Below are 19,475 nucleotides of genomic sequence, written 5' to 3'. Positions count from 1 at the left end.
TAAAATAGAAACACTACTGCCATTAATTACAACAATCAGAATCAGAACCTCCAAATTGTAGAGAATGATCGTATATTTTGTGCCTTTCTGCAGCTCCTCTCAAAAGTGCTTTATAATGTAAACATTTTTCCTGATATTCACCTCCAGTTACTCAAACACTTAACCTGTTGTTCACATAAATTGTAATGTGCCACCCACACAGCTGATAATCAGTTGAAATCTGCATCAGCCAGTATAGCTGTTCACAGGGCTATTTATCACTGTTTGTATATGTTTCACAGAGGGCAATGTAATGGGGGTGGATATATGAAAATGTATGTGGCACTGTGTTGAGCCTTCAGGGTCGATGCGTAAAGCAGCTCTTGTGTACATAGGTGACTGTTGTTGTCATCTTAGTCCTTAATTTGAATTTGTCACTGAATTTGTCTTTGAGGAATGCTGCAAGGTGTATAGATGCAATCACCCATTAGGCAGCATGGCAGCTAGAGTCAATGATTATTCAGGAGGGCCTTGGGACGGGCAGAATTTTTGAATATATTACAAAATGCCGCAGATTCCAGTCGCCCAGAGTTTTTGCAAAAACAAAACACCTGGCTATTGAATCAGTTTACCTCAATTTTCACAGTGCTAAATGCTATTATTCAGCGGTGCAACCAAGCGATTCTGAGCCACACTCCCCCACATCGCCTCCTCATCCTCACTGTGCGGCTGCAGAGTGCAGGCAGCCTGCTGCTCCCCAAACAATTACACGCTAATCTGCAATGTGAAATGAGTATTAGGCTTTTAATCTCATAGGAAGAGAGTCCCCTACTTCACCCCAAAGAAGGGGAAGTTATATTATCTTCCAGAGTTTCTGACCTTCTGCCATCATTCCCAGTGCTGCATCCCCACCGCTCCACAACCCCACAACTCTCCCATCAGGATAGACGGCAAGAAGCTCCTCCTTCCAGCCACCGTTCTCTAGATTAGCCCCCTGACACCGCAGGCCTGGCTATTTAATTGCTTGTCGGACTGAATATTCTCCAGTTTCCCCCTTCATGTAGCTTGCAGATATTGCTTCTCATTAGCATGTCATGTACTACCACCATGCTGCAATTCCTCGCAGGGAGGAAGACAGACAAGTCCACAAAATTATGCTCATCCTCCCACTGAAAACCAGCCTGTATACCAGTGACACACTTATGATTATGAATACAGCTGCATTCTTTTCATCTGAGGCAGCTGAAGTAGCACCTAATCAACAGCTCTTTAGATGACGGGGTGTTAGTCTGAATCACAAATGTGACTCTAAAAATCTGGCAAAATAATTGGTGTCATTCATTTTAGTAAAACTCAGTGTTAAAAATTGACTTAACAATCTTGAGTCCTTAAGTGAGATATACAGTGTATTTTAATGGAAGTCTCTGACAACTTATTCACTTGTTCCAAAGTGGCCCTGTATATTCACTACATGCTGGCTAATTTACATCTGCCAATCTGCTCTTATTCTCCTCTCCTCTATTCGTTGACGTCCTCCTGAGTCAAGTAAGGTCAATAATGTCCTTACATGACTGATGTGTTGTATAGTTGTCACACTGATGATTTCAGAGCACTTTGATGGGTAGTGTAAGGCTACCATTGAAGGTTTTTCTTGCAAATGTTTATCCACAGTCTGAATTTCAGTCTGATCTAATATAATGAACAAGTCAGGTTTTGGCTTTTACTTCTGAAGTGAAATCAGGCTATCCACATTTTTTGATATTTTATATCTTTTCCGATTTTTGGATCTCAACCGGTGTTCTTATGGGAATTTTGGGCTAATTGGAGGAGCAACACCTGCATTATTTGTTCTTTCTTCTTTTTAAGATCTTACAGAAAGAACTGTCACTGTTTTTGAGGCTTCTTAATTGGCAGGTAAGGGCATTGTTTTCCAAAACTGATTAAATCACACTGAATTTAGTTTATTTTCCGTACTTTCACCCACTGCAGTAAGACCTCCAGCACCATGGACAGAGGCATTAAATTGTCCTTAATAACATTGCGAGTGTTGCCTTGCTGGAAGATCTGTATTTGGAAATCGATGTAAAAAAAAAAAAAAAACACATACTCATACAATCTTAACCTCCAGAGGCTCACACAGTAGCCCTCCAAAGCTGCTCCTGCCGGACTACGTGTCTTCATTAGCCTTGGCTTCTAACACTATAGCTTCCGCTTGGATGATGAAAAAACATTCCCCTCTCCACCCCATTTATTAAGTATCCCCAGCTATTTAACAAGTGGCCCTTCCTCGGTGACAGATATGCTTTTGCAAGAGCACTCAATTTACCCTTGTAATACCCTGGCTGAACATTATTTAAGGGGCAAAGCGCCTGGGGAGTGTCCACTACCAGGATGGATTGCTCTGAGGTTTGTTCCAGTGAAGAATATTGTCTACATTATTGTGTATCTTATTAGAGGCCCATGGTCTTTTTTTTTTTCCAAAACCGAGCACTAAGTATAACAACAGTACGTATGCTGATGTTCTGTATCGTGTGACTTTCTGTAGCTGAGCTCGACGCAGCTTAGCAGTAGTAGTAAACTCTGTCATACAGCACATCAAGCATTACTTAGAAGTAAAAGGAGGGATTCATTCATGGCTGCATTGCATGTTTCTTGTGCATCTCTGTGTCCCTTTTCAGGTAAGGTTGGGGGATCAATAGGATTTTATTGAATTTGAGTCCAGAACTAAGTCTCTATACTGAATATAAAACCTTGGATATTTTAATCAACCTGGAACTTATTCCAAAGTGGGACCAGCTATCAAAACCCAACCCAACTATTAGAACTAACTTATCTTCCTTTTCAGTGCTGTTATATTCCTTCCTCTTCTCATCTACAGCTGCTGCTGATTCTTGGATCACAATATAAACCTTATCTATTTTTCACTTACCCCTTCTTTCTTTTCTCTTTTTCTTCCCTCTGTTTTCTGTCATTACTTCCCTTTCCTCACTCCCTCTGTCGTTGTCCATTTATACCTCTCGTTACTGTCCTCTCCTTCACTCCACCTCTCCTCTGGTGACTTGGGCGACACTTGCAGTAGAGATTAAAGTGATCAAGGACCTACCATGGCCCCCTCCTGTTGGGCAACTCAACACCAGCCCTCCCCCGGTGGAGGAGCTGGAGTCTCCCTCCCAGACAGCTCAGCCCTCGCCAGGACAGACGAGCTGTGACCAGCACCACCATGGTGGGTGTTGGTGTTCACATTGTCCATCAGTTACCCCCACCCCCTAACCCCCTCCTTCCTGTTGGTCTGTCTGTCCATCCATCCATACAACAATCCATTTGTCCATCCATCAATTCATCCAACAATGTCCTTCAGTGTGTCTATCTGTCTATCTGATTTCATTCATGAAGACTTTGACCAGGAGAGACTGTGTGTGCTCCCTTTAAATCAGAAGCATTAAAATGTGATAGGTTGCATACGTAATATGTGAAAGCATTCCTTTTAATCTGCTGGACAGTGATGACTTACTTACTAAGAGTTCACATCTTTTAGGGGCAATATGACTTGAGGTATTAGCTCAGTAATGGCCATACTTTTCCATCTGGATTACATGTGGCAGAAAATCACTAACTCTTGTGCAGGTTTTAGGGCTGAAGGCTCATTAGTTTTAATTGTGCTGAACTGCCTTCTGCATGGGTAATTGCCGTTCGCTGTGACCCCCATTTCCTCTTGTCAACATACTCATAACCGTCCCAGATGTCCCTCTGGCCTGCTGTTCCCTACAAGTGGCTTACATGAATTGAAAAACCAAACTCATTTGAGGCAATTTCAGTTCATGACTTGCATCTCTTCACCTCAGGTTTAACCATATTTACCATCTTATCAAACACAATGGACAAGTAATTGATCTATTTTCAACCAATAGAGCCTTTAGTTGATTTCTGAAGCCGTTCCACAGACTCACACTCTGACTGCTGTAATTACCCAGGGAAAAGAAGGACGTGTACCAGAACTAATGCCAGGAATGGGATTTCCCCTGGCAGAGTGGGAAGACTTAAGAGTGAGGCCATGTAAGAGGACACCGCTGTGTGCTGTAGGCGAGGAAAGGGCAAGGAGTTGATTTATGTCCATAAATCCATGGGAAAGGTTCTGGTTCCCTCTGTGATGTGAGTGGGTTTAAGATTGGCGTCCAGCTGTAAAGTGATCCTCTCTCTGTCTGAGCCAGTATGGCCCCACTCTACATCTTTGGGGTCAAAGGTCACTTTGGCAGACACAGGGGGGGCTGATGACCTCCACGACCCCTGCGAATACAGTTACAATGCACTCTCTTGACCTCAGCGTACAGGCAGACCCTTGTCACACACCAAGACATTACTCATCCATTATACACAGGATTGTTTACATACTCAACACTGGCTCAGCCGGCGTAAAGAGCTGAGGGTCTGTATGTGTTTTATAAAGGCTGTTGTGGTTTGCTATAATATAGTGCAGGAGTAAAACAATATCCATGACAGTTCAAAGAAGTCTGTCTTGTCTTCTCAACCTCATTACCAAAATTTAAATGAGGCTTGACAGGGCAGATTTTACATCTACATATAAATGGAGGTCTCTTTTTTTCCTGAATATAATGCCTTTGTTTTTTGACATGAATTAATTATCCACACTTTGAAGCATTTCTCCTACCTTCTCCTTCCTCTAATCCACAGTAAGAAGACTTTAAGAAAACGAAGAAATTAAAAGATATCCAGATTTAATTTTGAATACAACCCCTAGATGACACTTTGGTGGGTCATTCCTTTGTCTTGGAAAAACTAATTAGAATATCATTTTGGTATTTATATAAAAGAAGAAAGTGCATTCCCAGATGGCAGAATCATTAGAGATTAAACTTCTCTGCTCTAAAAATAGAGCATTTATTAAAAGCCGTCCAGCAAATCATTATTTAAGTTCCCAATGCACATAATTAATATCAATAAAACAGTGAGTGATTTATTTGAAGGTATCATACCACGCTGAGCACTATTTTCAGTGTGTAGTGCTTTCTAATGAGATGCAGACCTGTTAATCATTTCACACGTTCTAGCTGGAAAACTCAATTTTCACCTCACAATATAGCAGTCGATGGCTCGCTTCGCCCCTCAGACTAGTCATCCTTTTTGATAAGTGTACCATTAGTAAATGAGAATTAATTAGCCATTTTAATTAGAGGAATTTGCGCAGGAGTGTGTGAAGAGAGGGAAGAGTAGTCAGGTTGTTCACTTCAGCCTCAGTGATGAATGTAACTACAGTTTTAGTGCTGTGGCTCCATTGTGGCTCTGCAGTGAAAACAAGCCCAGTGAGAGTGAGGAGAGTGACACCCTTGAAAAGTTTACTAATCCATTGCGTGTTTTTTTTTTTACTTGAGTTTTTATGGCATTATTTTGTTTTGTGTTGTGCTCTGCTCTGCTGTAATACACTGCTGCACTTCATGTTGTTTTGGTCATAGTGTAATCATGGAAATGTCATTTTGACCTCTGTGTTTATCTGTGTCGTAGCCACTCAGCTCCCTCTCTCACACATTCTTCCTCTCTCCCCAACCTCCTCTGCTTTTTAATTTTCTTTACTTTGATTTTGTAGAGCTCTTTAAAGGAAGCTGTGTGTCTTCAGGGGGCATTTCTTTCAGCCGTCAGTCACCATCTGATGGACACTTCAATCTGATACACAGATTCCATTTGCTGCACTTTACAAGCAACAATAGCAATAACACACACACACACACACACACACACGCACGCATTACCCTGCATATTTACGTAATGTGTCTTTGTGTGTGAATGTGTGTAGACGTGTGTGTGTGTGTTCACTTGGATGTATGTGCACACTCTGTCTGTCTCTCTTAAGCCGCCTCTCAGGGCTTTTGTTCTCCTGTGGCCCAATCCTCTCGTCAATCTCCTGTCGGCCATGTCTCGGACTGTGTGCTCCAGAGAATGAAAGGGGAATGAGTTCGGTTCGCTCCCATTGATATTCAGCCTTAAAGCAGAATTCTAGAACAGTTTGAAGCCAGTGCTGGTAAGATGGCTGGCAATCAAAGCAGACATGGCACCATTCACACTTGAGCAAATAAAGTGATAGCTTTTGTTTAGTTTGGAGGCTCCCCTCGTCAGGGTAATATTCTTGTTGTAGAACTATGCACTCTGCCTTTGGGAAAGTCTCCGCTCTGACAGGAAAGGTTGACAGGGTGAGCTCCACTGAGAATAGCTAGTCAACCCTTTCTAGGTGGAGGAGGAAAGAGAGGTTTAATCAAGGTCAAATAAAGCACTGATTGTGTTGAATTCAGGGGGAAGGAGGAATCGGTGTGGGCACTGAGAGAATGGAAGAAATGGGAAGAGCTGAGGTCAGGCGGATGGTTGAGTGGGCTGTAGATACACCGAGAGATGGACTGTGTGAGGAAACCAAGATAGCAACATTCATCCTTATGCCACAAGAGCAGATACCATTTCCAGCCTCATGTGTTTACTGTAGATCACTGGTGAATTGAAGAAAAAAACACATATGATGTTTAAAGAATAATTTATATCTGGACAGAAACATTGGGGATAACAGATCAAGGCTGTTACTGCTCTGTCTCTCCTTTCTTTTGTCAAGACATTCCTCCACAGTCCATTTCCCACTATCTTTTTCTGTCCTTGACGTGTAAAAAAAGAGGAAAGGACTGAGCGAGAGAAATGGGGCCAGAGAATGTGAGATGGAAAGATCAAAAGAGAAGGTGAGGAGGAGAAAAAGAGGAAGGGCCAGACATATGCAAACAGGAAGAGAAATTAAAAGTGAAGGAAGGAGAGAGAGGGAGAGCAATTGGCTGCGTCTTCATGTTGTGATCTGTCAGCGTTGACGGGGATGAGCAGAGCAAACATGCATCTCCCTTGTCCCCTTGGTCAGTTTCCATGGAAACGCTATTTCTCACCCTTACACATATACTGTATGTTCATCCTACTCGCACTGTATTCCCAGCAGTCAGCATGTAGTTCAAATGGACTGCAGGAAAAACAAAAAAGTCGAGAACTAATGACATCTTTCATGTAGACTACACAGGAGCATCATTTGACTGCCTATAGTCCGAGCATCAGACCCTGAGGAAGCGAAACTTAAGATCATAGTCTTCTACAAGTCTTGAGGTTAGAGCCACAATTTACCCAGCTGTCATGCAGCAGTACAATTTGGCTGTCATTTTAAGACTCAGCTGTAGCCCTATAACGAACTGAAGTGCAGAGGCCAAGATAACAACAGTAGTTGGACTCATTTGGAATAATCATTTCCATGAGTTTATGTTTAGGGAAACGCATCAGTGAGCTCAAGGCCAGTGAGTTCAACCCAGAGTTGAGTGTGGAGGTGAAGGGGAGCCCCTGGTGGTTGGAGCTCAAACAGCAGCTTTGTGTCTCAGCATCTTTATCTGCTGTTGGATCATGTTCCCTCACAGGCACATGATGTGTTGGGAGAAGTACTCAGATTCTTTAGTAAAAGTCATAATACAACAGTTTAAAAATATTTGGTTACAAGTAAAAGTATTTCCACCTCTGATACCAAGATCCCAGGATGCACCACTACAGGTTTACTGTCTCAGTAGAAGTCGTTCTCTTTAAATCTCTATCAAAGCCGATTGGCAATAGAGAGTTACTGTTTTCACCATTTGTATGTATTTTTGAATTTACAGTATCTACAGAAGGTCATGTGTTTGCCCATTTAGCCTCACTTAGGGGTGTCCACAAGCTGAATGAAATTTGTTGACGTGGTGTTGTCTCTTGTAGCCTTAATTGATGGATTGATATTGTCAGCCCCTCCACTCAGCGTGATGTAGGAACACTTGGCAAGCTCACAAAGTGTAATGCAATCATCTGACTGAACTGCCGAGTCTAGACAATTGTAGGCCCATCTCCATCGACATGTTGTGAAGATCACAGTGCCTGTCTGTCTGTACAGTAGCTGCCACGTTCAGCCCGAGTAATTAAACACTAGTCGCAAGACTGGCCATTAGTGACAGAGAACTGCAAAGGAATCTGTGAGCTTCATACTACACTAACTCCTTCCATCAAAGGCTCAGCTTTGATATGTTGATCTTAAGCCTCAAAGCAGAAAACAATCTCCAGCTAAAGCTTGTCATACGGTTGATGTAGGAAGCCGGGCCTCTGTTATGGCTTGAGAAGCATGTCAGTAGCTCTAGGTAGGTCTTTCCAACGCAGAGGGTGCTGTGACATCAATTATACTGATGGATGGCTGAGAGGGAAAACGGCTAAAACACACATGTACACACATACAGATGACCACAACCTCCGCTGTTGAGCCTTTCATTCCCTTGGCCTCCATAACCCTCTACCAGAAGTGCAAATTCACTTTCACTTGTCCTCATAAATATTATCTTCTCTTTTGTTCTCATGTTAGCTTTTGTAAATAAACGTAAAGGCTTTTTTTTTTTTTTTCTGTGTGCTGATTGGTTGTGAATTTGCCCAGTGACCTTCGCCAGTCATGTCATGAGCACAGGTCACCTCCAGCCCCCACATGCTTTCCAACACTTCCCTGTGAGGCTGCCAGGAGAGCTTGTCATGTCCACAGTTAACCGTGAGAGATTGAAAAGCCAGTTTAATGTTTAACTTGCAGTACTTCATGCGTGGGATTTATGTGCACGTACAACTTTCTATATTTGTGCATATGAATTTTTCAGGTGTGCTTGTTTGTATGATTGAATACATTTGTGTTCTTAAAGAGTGACATACACTGTAGAATATATGGCTGTATTTACAGACATGTGGTTGTTTGAGTGGTTTGGAGGAAGTTTCCATGTGTGTGTATTTGCTCTCAGTGGAATGTGTACACAGTGGGGGAGAATTGATTTATTTCTCCTCCATTGTGTGTACATGTCCTTCAGTTGGAGGAGTTACACAAAGTGACACTATGTGTGAGTGTGTGTGAAAGCACAACCTAAATTTCAGTTCTCGCGCAGTGCGCTGATCTAGTTCAGTAGAAACATTTACCAGCAGATTACGTCATAACTTTTACAAATGTCTGCTTCTTATTAAGCACACTAGCCCTTTCAAGTGACCTTGAACTGATTGTGAATGTTTTTTTAGTTGTGAATGTTAAACATTTTAGTTGTGAATGTTAAACATATCCAGAATAAAATCTTTCAGCTGATTTCAGCATTTTCTTTTTTATTACAGTCCAGTTTGATGGTGTGGAGAAGTCTCGAATGTCTCCTACAAAGGACGGGAAAACTCGCCCCCTGCAGCGACACTCCAGCGGCTGCCTGGTCAACACTAAAATGACGTCACTAGACCACTGCAGCTCCTCTCTCGGGGAGCGTATTGACCCCACCATGCCCCTGGAAAGCCAGTTGTGAGTCAGATCTTGTTTTGTTTTGTTATGACTGGAATTTTTTAATTATTTAAAATACACCACTTTTGCCCTTTTGTTCATGTTTTTGTTTTGTGTTAGAGCAGCTTTGACCCTTGTTGTTTGATTTCCCTTGTTCTCTTTTATTCTTACCATTCCTCTGTAAAGCCTTCTGTCTCTGTTTCCTCTTGGTCACTGTAGCTGGTACCATGGAGCGATCAGCCGAACAGACGCAGAGTCTCTGCTCAGGCTGTGTAAGGAGGCCAGCTACCTGGTGAGAAACAGCGAGACTAGCAAGAACGACTACTCCCTCTCCCTCAAGTAAGGACAGCAGTCTCATCACATATTGTGTTGTTATAGTAGAGGTAGGGTCAAAAAGTAATTGCACAAGCTCCATACAATTTAGCCCGATAAAGTGTGACAGAGTTGGCAAAATCAAGAGTCTGTGTTTGTCCACAGAACACAGAAACGTATCAAGTGTCATAGCAGCTACACGTGTTTACTGGTGGATTACAAACAGTGGACAAAACTAACTTGCTTGTAAAGGTCCTTGTACACCTGTTCCCCAATAGTCTGCTGACTCTGCCTTTTCAGTATGGAAATTAATTTCACCTTTCAGACCTCTGTCTCCCACCTACATCCTGCCTGTTCCTTGTCCTCCACCTCCCCCTGGTAACCCCTCTGACATTGTCGGCTCCTGGATTTTCCGACGTGCCCGCAACTCAGTTAATAGCAACCCCTGATCTGTGTCACACCCTGCAGAGAGTTCAAAGGAGCCACTGTGATTGGTATAGTCTAGTCTGACATTTGGTAGAGGTTACTTTAGCGTGAAGGCCCGCGGTTCAGTCACATCCCATTCTTTTGATAGAAACATACGGCTATGGTGGTTTTGGTTTGATGATTTTCACTTCTCCTAGCTGCCAGGATCAAGTGCCAGGGCAACGCTGTCAGAAACATAACCAGAAATTTGTCGATGTCTGAAAAATTGACAAAACCAACTGTGAAATTTTAATTTCTCAGCTATTAAATCTTAGTATCCTTGTTGACAAATGCTCTTTTCACTTGACTTTATATGAAGGCCATTTTACATTACAAGGCAGGCTCAACCATGTGACATTTAGAAAAATCTCCACAATTCTGTGAGGACCTTCGGATGAGATGAAACTATAATATGCTGAGAGACATTGATTAGCCTTTGTTATTACAGCAGAACACATCTAGCTGGAGGCTTATATATCTTGGCAGGGAGACGATGCTTTTCATTGCTCCAACTCTCTTCATGCTGTTGTAGCTGACTCCCCGTCTGACTTCCCGTCTCAGTGACTGATCATCTGCTTAGGCTTGTGCGACTGCTTCTTCTTCTGCCTTACTGACTGACTAAAATCCTGACTTACTAACTGCTGGCTAGCTGACCAACTACTGGCTATGACTGATGCCGAACAAAAAACCCTAACCCTGTCTGACTGGTTGAGGACTAGACTCCTCAAACATTCACATTTCAAAACACACATTGTCTCTGTCACCACACAAATACGCACAGCCCAACCATGAGTATGACATTCAAGCAGGCAACAGTTAAGAGACAATCTATATATATATATATATATATATATATACTACATTCCTATCTTGAATGTAAACAAACATAAAAGAACTACGAACCAAAACATAAGAAACTAAACACAGATATGGTAACAGTGCATACACAACCTTTTTGTTGCATAGTATTTGACCTGAAGGCAATACAGACATTTCCTCTGGGACATCCAGGATAGTCAACAGCATAACAACTATTGATCATGTATCCTATATGGATCCTATATATACAATACTGTAGCTGTACGAACCCCAGAGCATGAACTTCAAAACCACACAAAAACAGCACAATATTCATCCACGCATTATTAAGAAGCAGCTAGTGTAACCAATCTGGATTTTTCATTGTTAGATCATAAACTATGAAACAGGCATGTAAGATGTAAGTATGTCCCAAGTGGACGAGACCTTTATCTTATCTATAAATTAGATAGATAAGATAAATATAATTTTTTTTTCTTTTGAAGGAAGACCAGAAAGGTGCTAAAGATGTTGCCAAGCAACATCTTAAATTAAAGTTTTATTTGATTTAGTGTGAGTTTAAAAATGCCTCAGTAATGGCCTTACTAACATTCATGTATTTACACTAATTCACATCCCACGGCTGTCCGTCTGACCCTCAATAATGAGCTGCACTATTAGAGCAGGTAATAGGGGGGTACAGTAAAGTGTTTTGTTAATGGGCAACTCAGTTGGAAAGGTGAGAGAAGCTTTATTTTAGCTTTACCATCTTCTTGCCACGCCTCTCTGAGCTAAAGGCTATGGTTTGGAGAAACTAAAAGCAAGTTGGGAGTTGATTTCTGTGGCACCTGTAATAGCTGTTTGTCACACTGAGAAGTAGAAGAAGAGTAAAAGAAAAAAGCCATGCTGAGAAGACTGAATTACTTTCAGTATAGTAGAGATGTTTCAATCCTGTGGCTCAGTGGGACCTGTAGCATAGTTTGACCTGGACTTACTCTTACCACATTTGCCAGGTAGTTGACTCCAGGTCCAGCCTAAAGGTCTTTGGGGCCTAAAGCAGAATGGGATTCAGGGGTGACCTGATGGCCTTAAGCAGACTGCAGGCTATGGCTGCCCCTACTATTCCTTCAGTGAATGAGGTTGGCTTTGATGATGGCAAATTTGATAGCAAGGTTGTGAAGAAATTAGCTTCTAAAGAGTAATTATCTTGGCATCAAGGCCAATGGGTTTCATTTGTGTTAAGTAGTTAAGCAGTTTTTTTTCTATATATTGTAATGTCATGGAAAAGTGCTCACGATTTACTGTATTTGCACGCTGAATATCTGACAGGTTCAATTTCATATTATATTCATTTTCAAGTTTATTGGAATTCAGTTAAAACCTAATAAATTCAATATCAAATTATGCCATTCAGTTTTTGATGCAATTTTTCAAGTCGAGCAATTCAAGTATAAATGATTCACATTCAGTTTTAAAAATGAGCAAGTCATTGGCATAGAACATGTTTCCTGAAGGTTTCTGCCTCTATGTGTGTGTGTGCACGTGCGTGCGTGTCGGCATTGATGTGTATATTTGTGTGAATCAGCTCCTCGGCATCACAGAACCTCATGTTTCGTGCATTTGGCTTGAGCCTAAAAAACAATCAGCGGGCTGATTCGCGGGAATGACAGGTGCCGCCGCGCTGCAGGCGGAGGTGATTCTGAGTTCAGCCTTCTCACATGCCTCCCCTGCTGCCACTGAAAATGAGCGCAAACCCAAGGTGAAGATCCTCCATGTATGAGGTTGCTGAAAAATGTATAAGGCCATGAGGTGGCACCTATGTGTATTGCATTATTGATAAAGACAGACGTTGCTCGGACCTTCAGCTTCAGGAGTGCTCTGGCCTGACGGATAGCATTTTCTGTCTGTTGTGCCCTCCTAACCCCTTTTTTCTGTTCACCTGCTCCTCACACCCTCTACCATCCCACCTGTCCTTATCTCTCTTTGTTTTCCTTCTGTGGCGAGAAACCTTTTAGATGTTTGAAACATATTAAAGCCTTCAAAAGTCTCTCAGAGCACAGTGTCTTCACCTCATGAGAGAGCCCTGCACAGCGTGTTTCCACTGGCTGAGCAGAGAAATTGTCAGTGAAAGAAGAAAACCTATCCAACAGAAACGGTTTGATGCCGGAGCACAGCTAAAGTCAAATTAGATAGCGAATTGAAAGAGCAACCAAAAAGTCTTTGCATCTGAAATCGTACTCATCTTACAAAGACGCTTCATGCTTTTATGATGGTTTTATTATTATTATTAATAATATTATTATTATTACAGTCAGACACAAAAGATCAGGTTTCCTTTATGTTGCGCACTTGAGACAAATCAACCAGACTGAACCTAAATGACAGATTTTGTTTCTTAAACTTCTGAGCCTGCTCCACACCACCAACTATATCCGTTTTTCATCAATTGTGTCTTACAGAATGGTTAAGGATCATCCTGGGTAGGCTCATTCAATTTGTGCTCATATGAAATAATGGGCACGCAGGATATCTGATGCCCAGTAATGCTTAAAAAGGTCATTGCTTCTGCCAGGGATCATTATCTTTTGGCAGATGACTTTGCCTTTTTTTCTGATGCAATAGATTCATAACACTGAGAACATCATTCATGGAGCAATCCAATACGTTGCAGTGGGAGATAAGCAGTGATTGCTGTCGGGCTGTTCCTGTTTTGAGGTCTAGAGGGTTCAAATCAAAGTCATAGACCTCAATAAACAGGACAGCAGACCTCCCCAGTGAGATTAATCCTGATTAGACAATAGAAGCCCACAAACACAGGGATATGATAACACCACAAAGGCCTGTCTTCTCAAAAATAGCCCTGTATTAATTTTATCAGCAGCCGTGCTGTATTGCTGTGTTGTCCTGGTTTCTGTCTCTGCAGGACTGTAACATGATAAGCCGCCCTGAACACAGACTGGAAAATCAGTTGGGGATCTAAAAATTATGCTATTGATGTATTTGCCTTTTTAAGTGTGGCTCTGTGTAACCTGACACCTGTCTCCCAACGCTCTGCATGAAGATTCATCAAACGTACTTAGCAGGGAGGATTTTTTTTTTTTCTTCAAATGAGCTCTCCTGGCACCACTTGCAGAATGGTGGAATTGTAGAGACCTGTGGCAAGGGAAATTTGTCCTGCTCTCCTCCAATCATGATGAACTTGTTAATGTCATGCTCAAATATCGAGGCCAGAGGCACAGTAATGGACAAGTCTGATAGTTGTGTTTACTTCAGCCTGCAGCTTTTTACCCCAGCTCACCTAAAAAAAAAAAAAAATGTCAGCAGCGAAGTGTTTGAAATATGTGAGATATTTTCCATCATCTGCCATATACAGTACATAGGGTTCTACAGCTTCATAGTCTGTCTGTAATAATAATTCTAATCACAGCAACATTAAAAGGATTGGACTCATCTATTGAGATAAAGCATAATCTCACAGGAAGCTATGACTTTGCATTGGTTTGAATATGTTCTTATTCTTGATGGATGACCCTAAACTGAACCCTCTATGTTCTTTGCTTTTTTTTTCTCCCCCACTTCAGTGTTTCTCTCTGTGCATGAGGGAGAGAACACATCCGCAGGCTTTGCACATGCAATTACGAGATAAGTAAAGAATGGACTTGCCTCTCATTCAAGGTGCCTAAAGCCCAGTCCTTGCTCCTGTTCTTTACAGATAATGGGCACATCCGCAAATATGTACATGTATTTACAGTGAGAATATATTCAATGACCTCAAAAACAGTAGTTGCTTTAGTTTGTCTGCCTAATTATTCGTGAACCCATATAATAACGAAATGATAGGAACAAATCTAAGTGGAAAAGCGGAGCATGGCGTGTAAACCTCATAAACACTTGACCACCCCATCTTATTAAAACCGAAATGTGTTCTTTTGTCTGTCACTGTCAGAATAATATTCCCTCAACATACTGCAGGTTTGTTGATTGACTAAATTTCTCCCCTAACTAACTCTATATGAGAGTCCTGTTCCTCAACAGGACTCGGCTCTGGCTGCTTGTCACAGAAAGGGTTGGTTAGAATTGGTAATGCTTGGGGTTCCTTCTTGTCTTTTTTTTTTTTTTTTTTTTTTTTTTTTTTTTTTTTTTTTTCATTTAATTTCATTTCAGCAGCTGGAGTTATATTTCAGATGAGGGAAAAAAAAATCCAGTGGGAGTTTAGTGTGCTGATGGCAGATGCACATTATGTTGATGACAGGCCATAATGTCCACTTGTAGAAAGTGAGTGCATAGTATCTGAGCCTACAGCAATCATAACTAGAAGCATTAGCGGCTGATTGAAAAGGCTATTATGCTAATGTATTTTGTAAAGAGAAACAATCAAAATAGTATATTTATTACAGGATATAGGGGCCATTAGTTTTGTATCAGCCCCTTGCTAAAGCTTACTGTTGCATCACTTAACAACCCCTCCCCCCAAAGAAAGTAATTTTCAATTCTAAGGCTTAAGATTACTGGCAAGGTGTAAAATGTATTGATCGAAGGGTCCTAGAAACACACTGGGAGCTTTTAATTTGCTGTGCATTTATTTCTTGAGCTTAAGTGATTCATCCCGGGGGTTCATTAGCAACATCCTTATGCTCTGGATGTGAAACCCAGACCCTTAAGCAACCTGCCTTTTAGTCTGCTCCCCAGACAGCTCTAAAGTTATCAGAGGTAATCCAGCTTTCAGAACATTGTCACGTACTGTAGGGAGCAGCTACTGCGGGAGTAAATGAGAAATGGGCTGTCAAGGAGGGGTGATCTTCTGAGTTTCTCATATATTCAGTTTCATTCTTACATACCTCTCTCTTTATGTATTATATTTTTAGCCATGGTAATGGCGTTGCTCTAGGGATGGCGTTGTCAGCCTGTCTTTCAGTGGATCCACCACTTTGTTCCAGACTGAAATATCTCAGCAACAATTGGATTAATTTTCATAAAAATGTGCACAGATATCCACAGTTCCCAGAAGGCGACACCTAATGACTTTGGTGACCCCCCTCTTTTTTCATGTAGCACTATCTACAGGTCCAAGTTTAGACTTATCCAGTGACATATCTCAACATCTACAAGACAGATTGGCACTCTTGTTTCCATAGACTTTACTTTGTCATGACATCCACATAAAAGTAGCATTTCTTAATTGTTACGGCTGTGGTCTATACTGCTATTTTTGTTGTATGTTTGCTTCTTTTTGTGGCTTGACAGGTGGCGTGATGTGATTATATGCAAATGAGTGTTTTCCTGGGACAAGCCCGTGATTGGGGCGTAGCTTTCGCAGTGGCAGCTGATTGGCTCCTGTCCCTGTCCACCAAGACTTAAAGAGCCAAGATGGCGCGGCTAAGCAGCAAGGGGAGAGACCCACTTCTTCCGCCAGTCCCAACTGGCCACACTTGTTCACCGCCATGCCTTGTGATATTTTGAGAGTTTGTAGGGGTGGACTGCCTTTTTCTTTATGATCACCTTTTCTCCTGTTTTTGTTAGAGAGGGAGCTTAGTTGATGTATTTTGGTTTGGTTATCTTTAGGCAAGTTATGTTGATGTTTTGTTTTCAAGTAGACTTGTCTTGTTTGTTATTTTGGCCTGTATCCACCCTGAAGTTATAAGTCACGCTCTCCTGTATATAAAAACACCGGTTGTTACATTTAGCAATTTGTTTGCGGCTACTTGGGACTTGGGGAAGATGGGGGATTCCTGTTGTGTCCCGGCCACCCCTAGATGGGACATAACATAAATACTAGGAAAATTTTTCAAATATAAAACCTCCATGGCTCAAAAAGACATAGTACATTACACTATTAATAACTGATGTGGTTCATGTTGTGCTGTCAGGAGTTTTACAGACATCTTTTGATAGTTATACATTCATGATGCTAATGTTAGCGTTAGCACAAAGCACCGCTGTGCTTAACAGAGCCGCTGATGTAGCTTACACTCTAAATCTTGTTTCACCTTGTGAATAATTCTTCATGCAACAATTCCGAAAATATTTTGTATGACATAGACTCTTCATCTTGTTTTTATTGAACTAAGAACATGTTTTCTGTCCCTGTCTTTTGTCTTTCTCTGTCTCCAGGAGCAGCCAGGGCTTCATGCACATGAAGCTGTCGCGGACAAAAGAGAACAAGTACATCCTGGGCCAGAACAGCTGCCCTTTTGACAGCGTGCCTGAGATTATCCATTTCTACTCCAGCCGCAAGCTGCCCATCAAGGGTGCCGAACACATGTCCCTGCTCTACCCTGTAGCCATCAGGACTCTATAGTGCTATGGGTCACCTGCAGGCATCGGGCCCTGCAGTACTCACTGGACCACCCTGTGGCTCCAGTCTTCCTGTCCTTCTGGACAGAGCCCTCTCAGCTCATGGGAAGACAAACAGTTGCATCCCAAACTGCTGATCCTGACTCACCTCACTGGCCGACAGAATCCAGACCTGTTTTGAAGGCCTACTGCATAGTTTCTCATACTTACAGACTCAATGTTTGCAAGTCTTTGTTATTTTATTTTATGTTATTTTATTTTATTTTATTTATGACAGGCACCCACTTCATTACATCGCAGACTGACTATCTGATGAACATAATTTCATTTACTCTTGAGCTGACTTCCCACAGCACTTAACACTCAAAGAAAAAAGAAAGGTACAACATTGTAACATTTGTCACTGGGGTGTACCTACTATCATAACTCGTTGTACCGTTTTTCCTACGAGTGCACATCATGGCAATTGTGTATGAACAAGTACGTCTGATTTTCTTGTTTGGTTAGGCTCTACTGATACTGTAATTGTTTGTAAGGGGACTTGAAGATTGTAAGAGCCGTGCCAGGGAAGCGACTTTTATGAGGCATGTTAAAGGATATTGTCCACATGGGCCTCATACAGTGGCCAGGATATTGAATAAACTGGCCTCGTATGAACAGTGAGTCCCCCACATGGAGACAACAGGCCTGTGAGCTGTGCAGACTGATCTCTCTATCTTGTCATAGTGCATGCTGACTGCTATCCATCACTGAGTGGGTGTATCACGCCAATGACAGTGTAAGTACCATAGTGGTGAGACAGGCAGGAGAGCATGATGGATGGGTCATCCCATCTGACACAGTACAATTGGCTGAGGCTAGAGACCAGAGCCTGTCCAAATGGACCAAATTACCCCCACTACCCCTGCTTAGAATGGCTTTGCATCGGGAGAATGAAATATGCCTGCATTGTCTACCTCAGAAAATCAATTTCATTCGCCCATCTGCAGATCAATAGGTACAATGGGATTGCAGACATCGATCTGCCCTCCCTTCGACATTCCCAATTCCCTTAAAATTGCATCATTGGTTTTAGGAATATGTTTTTTAATACAGTTAATCCAAGTTTTTTTTAGGAAAACATTTTCATAAAAAAAAAAAAGAAGAACAGATTTTCCAGATCAGCAATTGTATGTATAGTCACTAATATGATACAGTGTGATGTCAGTAACAAATGTTTGGTTAATGCCTTATAATGCATGGATCAAATCAGTCAGCGAGATCAGATGATTTCCAATTCTGCTTTTAACGATTGTTCTGTGACTGTAATTTATTCTGGGGTAATTATTACTGATGTGTTACTCCTTTGTGATGGCCCGGCACCCCCCCCCCCCCCCCCCCCCCCCCCCCCCCTCGCCCTCACTGTCCTGTGCCGATGTGATCGTGTTTTTGGGACTACTCCAGCCTCTTTTACTGTGGTGCTTTGCATTTTTTCGTTGCTTCAAGTTCTGCTAAATGCACGTTTGCCTCAGTGGCCTGACTCTGGGACACGAGTCACGGCGTCTCCTGACCAACGGGATTGTCAAGCCTCACATGAGAGATGATGGCATATTCTCCTTGGACCAATCACAGCGCAGCCTGTTTGAACCTGATAAACACCTACCTTCAACCTGTCATATTTCCACTTAGCAGTAAAATCTATCATCTACCCTTTACTTACCAGATGTGCATACATGTGTGAATGTGCGTGAGTGTGCAGGTGTCCCAACGTGTTCACATGCACGCCGTTTGTATGCAAATGGGAATATGTGCACAGACTTTCTGAGTCCCAGTGTGTTTTTAACCCTGCTGGTACAAACTGCTGACAGTTATTGCTTGAATATATTTGGTTGTCAGCGCCTTTTTTTTTTTTCTCCCTTAAACTAGAATTCAGCCCTAGGACTCACTAATTTTATTTTTCTTCTTGAATTCACTCATCAACCACATTTGATTTTAGCAACTCATGGGAATGAAATGTCTGCCTTGTGGCCTGCTCTCTGCAGTTTATTGTAACAGATCCAATAAAATTTGAGCCTGCAGCATACAATATTGCTGACCAGTCACAGTAAGAGGGCACTGATTTGAGTGTATAATGAGAGTGCCTAATGCTTGTATGGTCAAACTGTGGGTTCAGAGAAAACCTTTGTCAGTCTTATGAGTTGCAAAATTCAAATGGTTGGTGGTTTAATGAACAAATCCAAGTAAAATTTGAAATTTTGGTGGCTTTGTCCAAGCTGAAAAAGACTGACGCTAGGAATTAGAAGCTGACTTTAGCGAGCATGAC

The 19,475-nt window shown here is 41.9% G+C and overlaps 1 protein-coding gene across 5 annotated transcripts in view; it reads left to right on the top strand.

Moving 5' to 3' along the window:
* shf (Src homology 2 domain containing F) overlaps positions 1-18,556 on the top strand; it is a 93,728-nt gene extending 75,172 nt beyond the window's left edge. For 2 of the 5 annotated variants that reach the window (XM_022744736.1, XM_022744727.1), the window contains 4 exons: positions 3,056-3,202; positions 9,151-9,325; positions 9,524-9,643; positions 16,991-18,556. In XM_022744736.1, the coding sequence (XP_022600457.1) occupies positions 3,056-3,202; positions 9,151-9,325; positions 9,524-9,643; positions 16,991-17,177 (629 nt within the window). In that variant the 3' untranslated portion in view covers positions 17,178-18,556. The remainder of the gene's footprint in view (positions 1-3,055; positions 3,203-9,150; positions 9,326-9,523; positions 9,644-16,990) is intronic. The other 3 variants (XM_022744759.1, XM_022744744.1, XM_022744752.1) reach the window with 2 other exon arrangements.
* Positions 18,557-19,475: the final 919 nt, after the last annotated feature.

This window comes from Seriola dumerili, unplaced genomic scaffold, assembly GCF_002260705.1.
Source record: "Seriola dumerili isolate Sdu_G_001 unplaced genomic scaffold, Sdu_1.0 BDQW01000003.1, whole genome shotgun sequence".
NCBI lineage: Eukaryota > Metazoa > Chordata > Actinopteri > Carangiformes > Carangidae > Seriola > Seriola dumerili.
The sequence above is the reverse complement of the archived record's forward strand: the minus strand, read 5'-3'. Positions and strand labels throughout refer to the sequence as shown.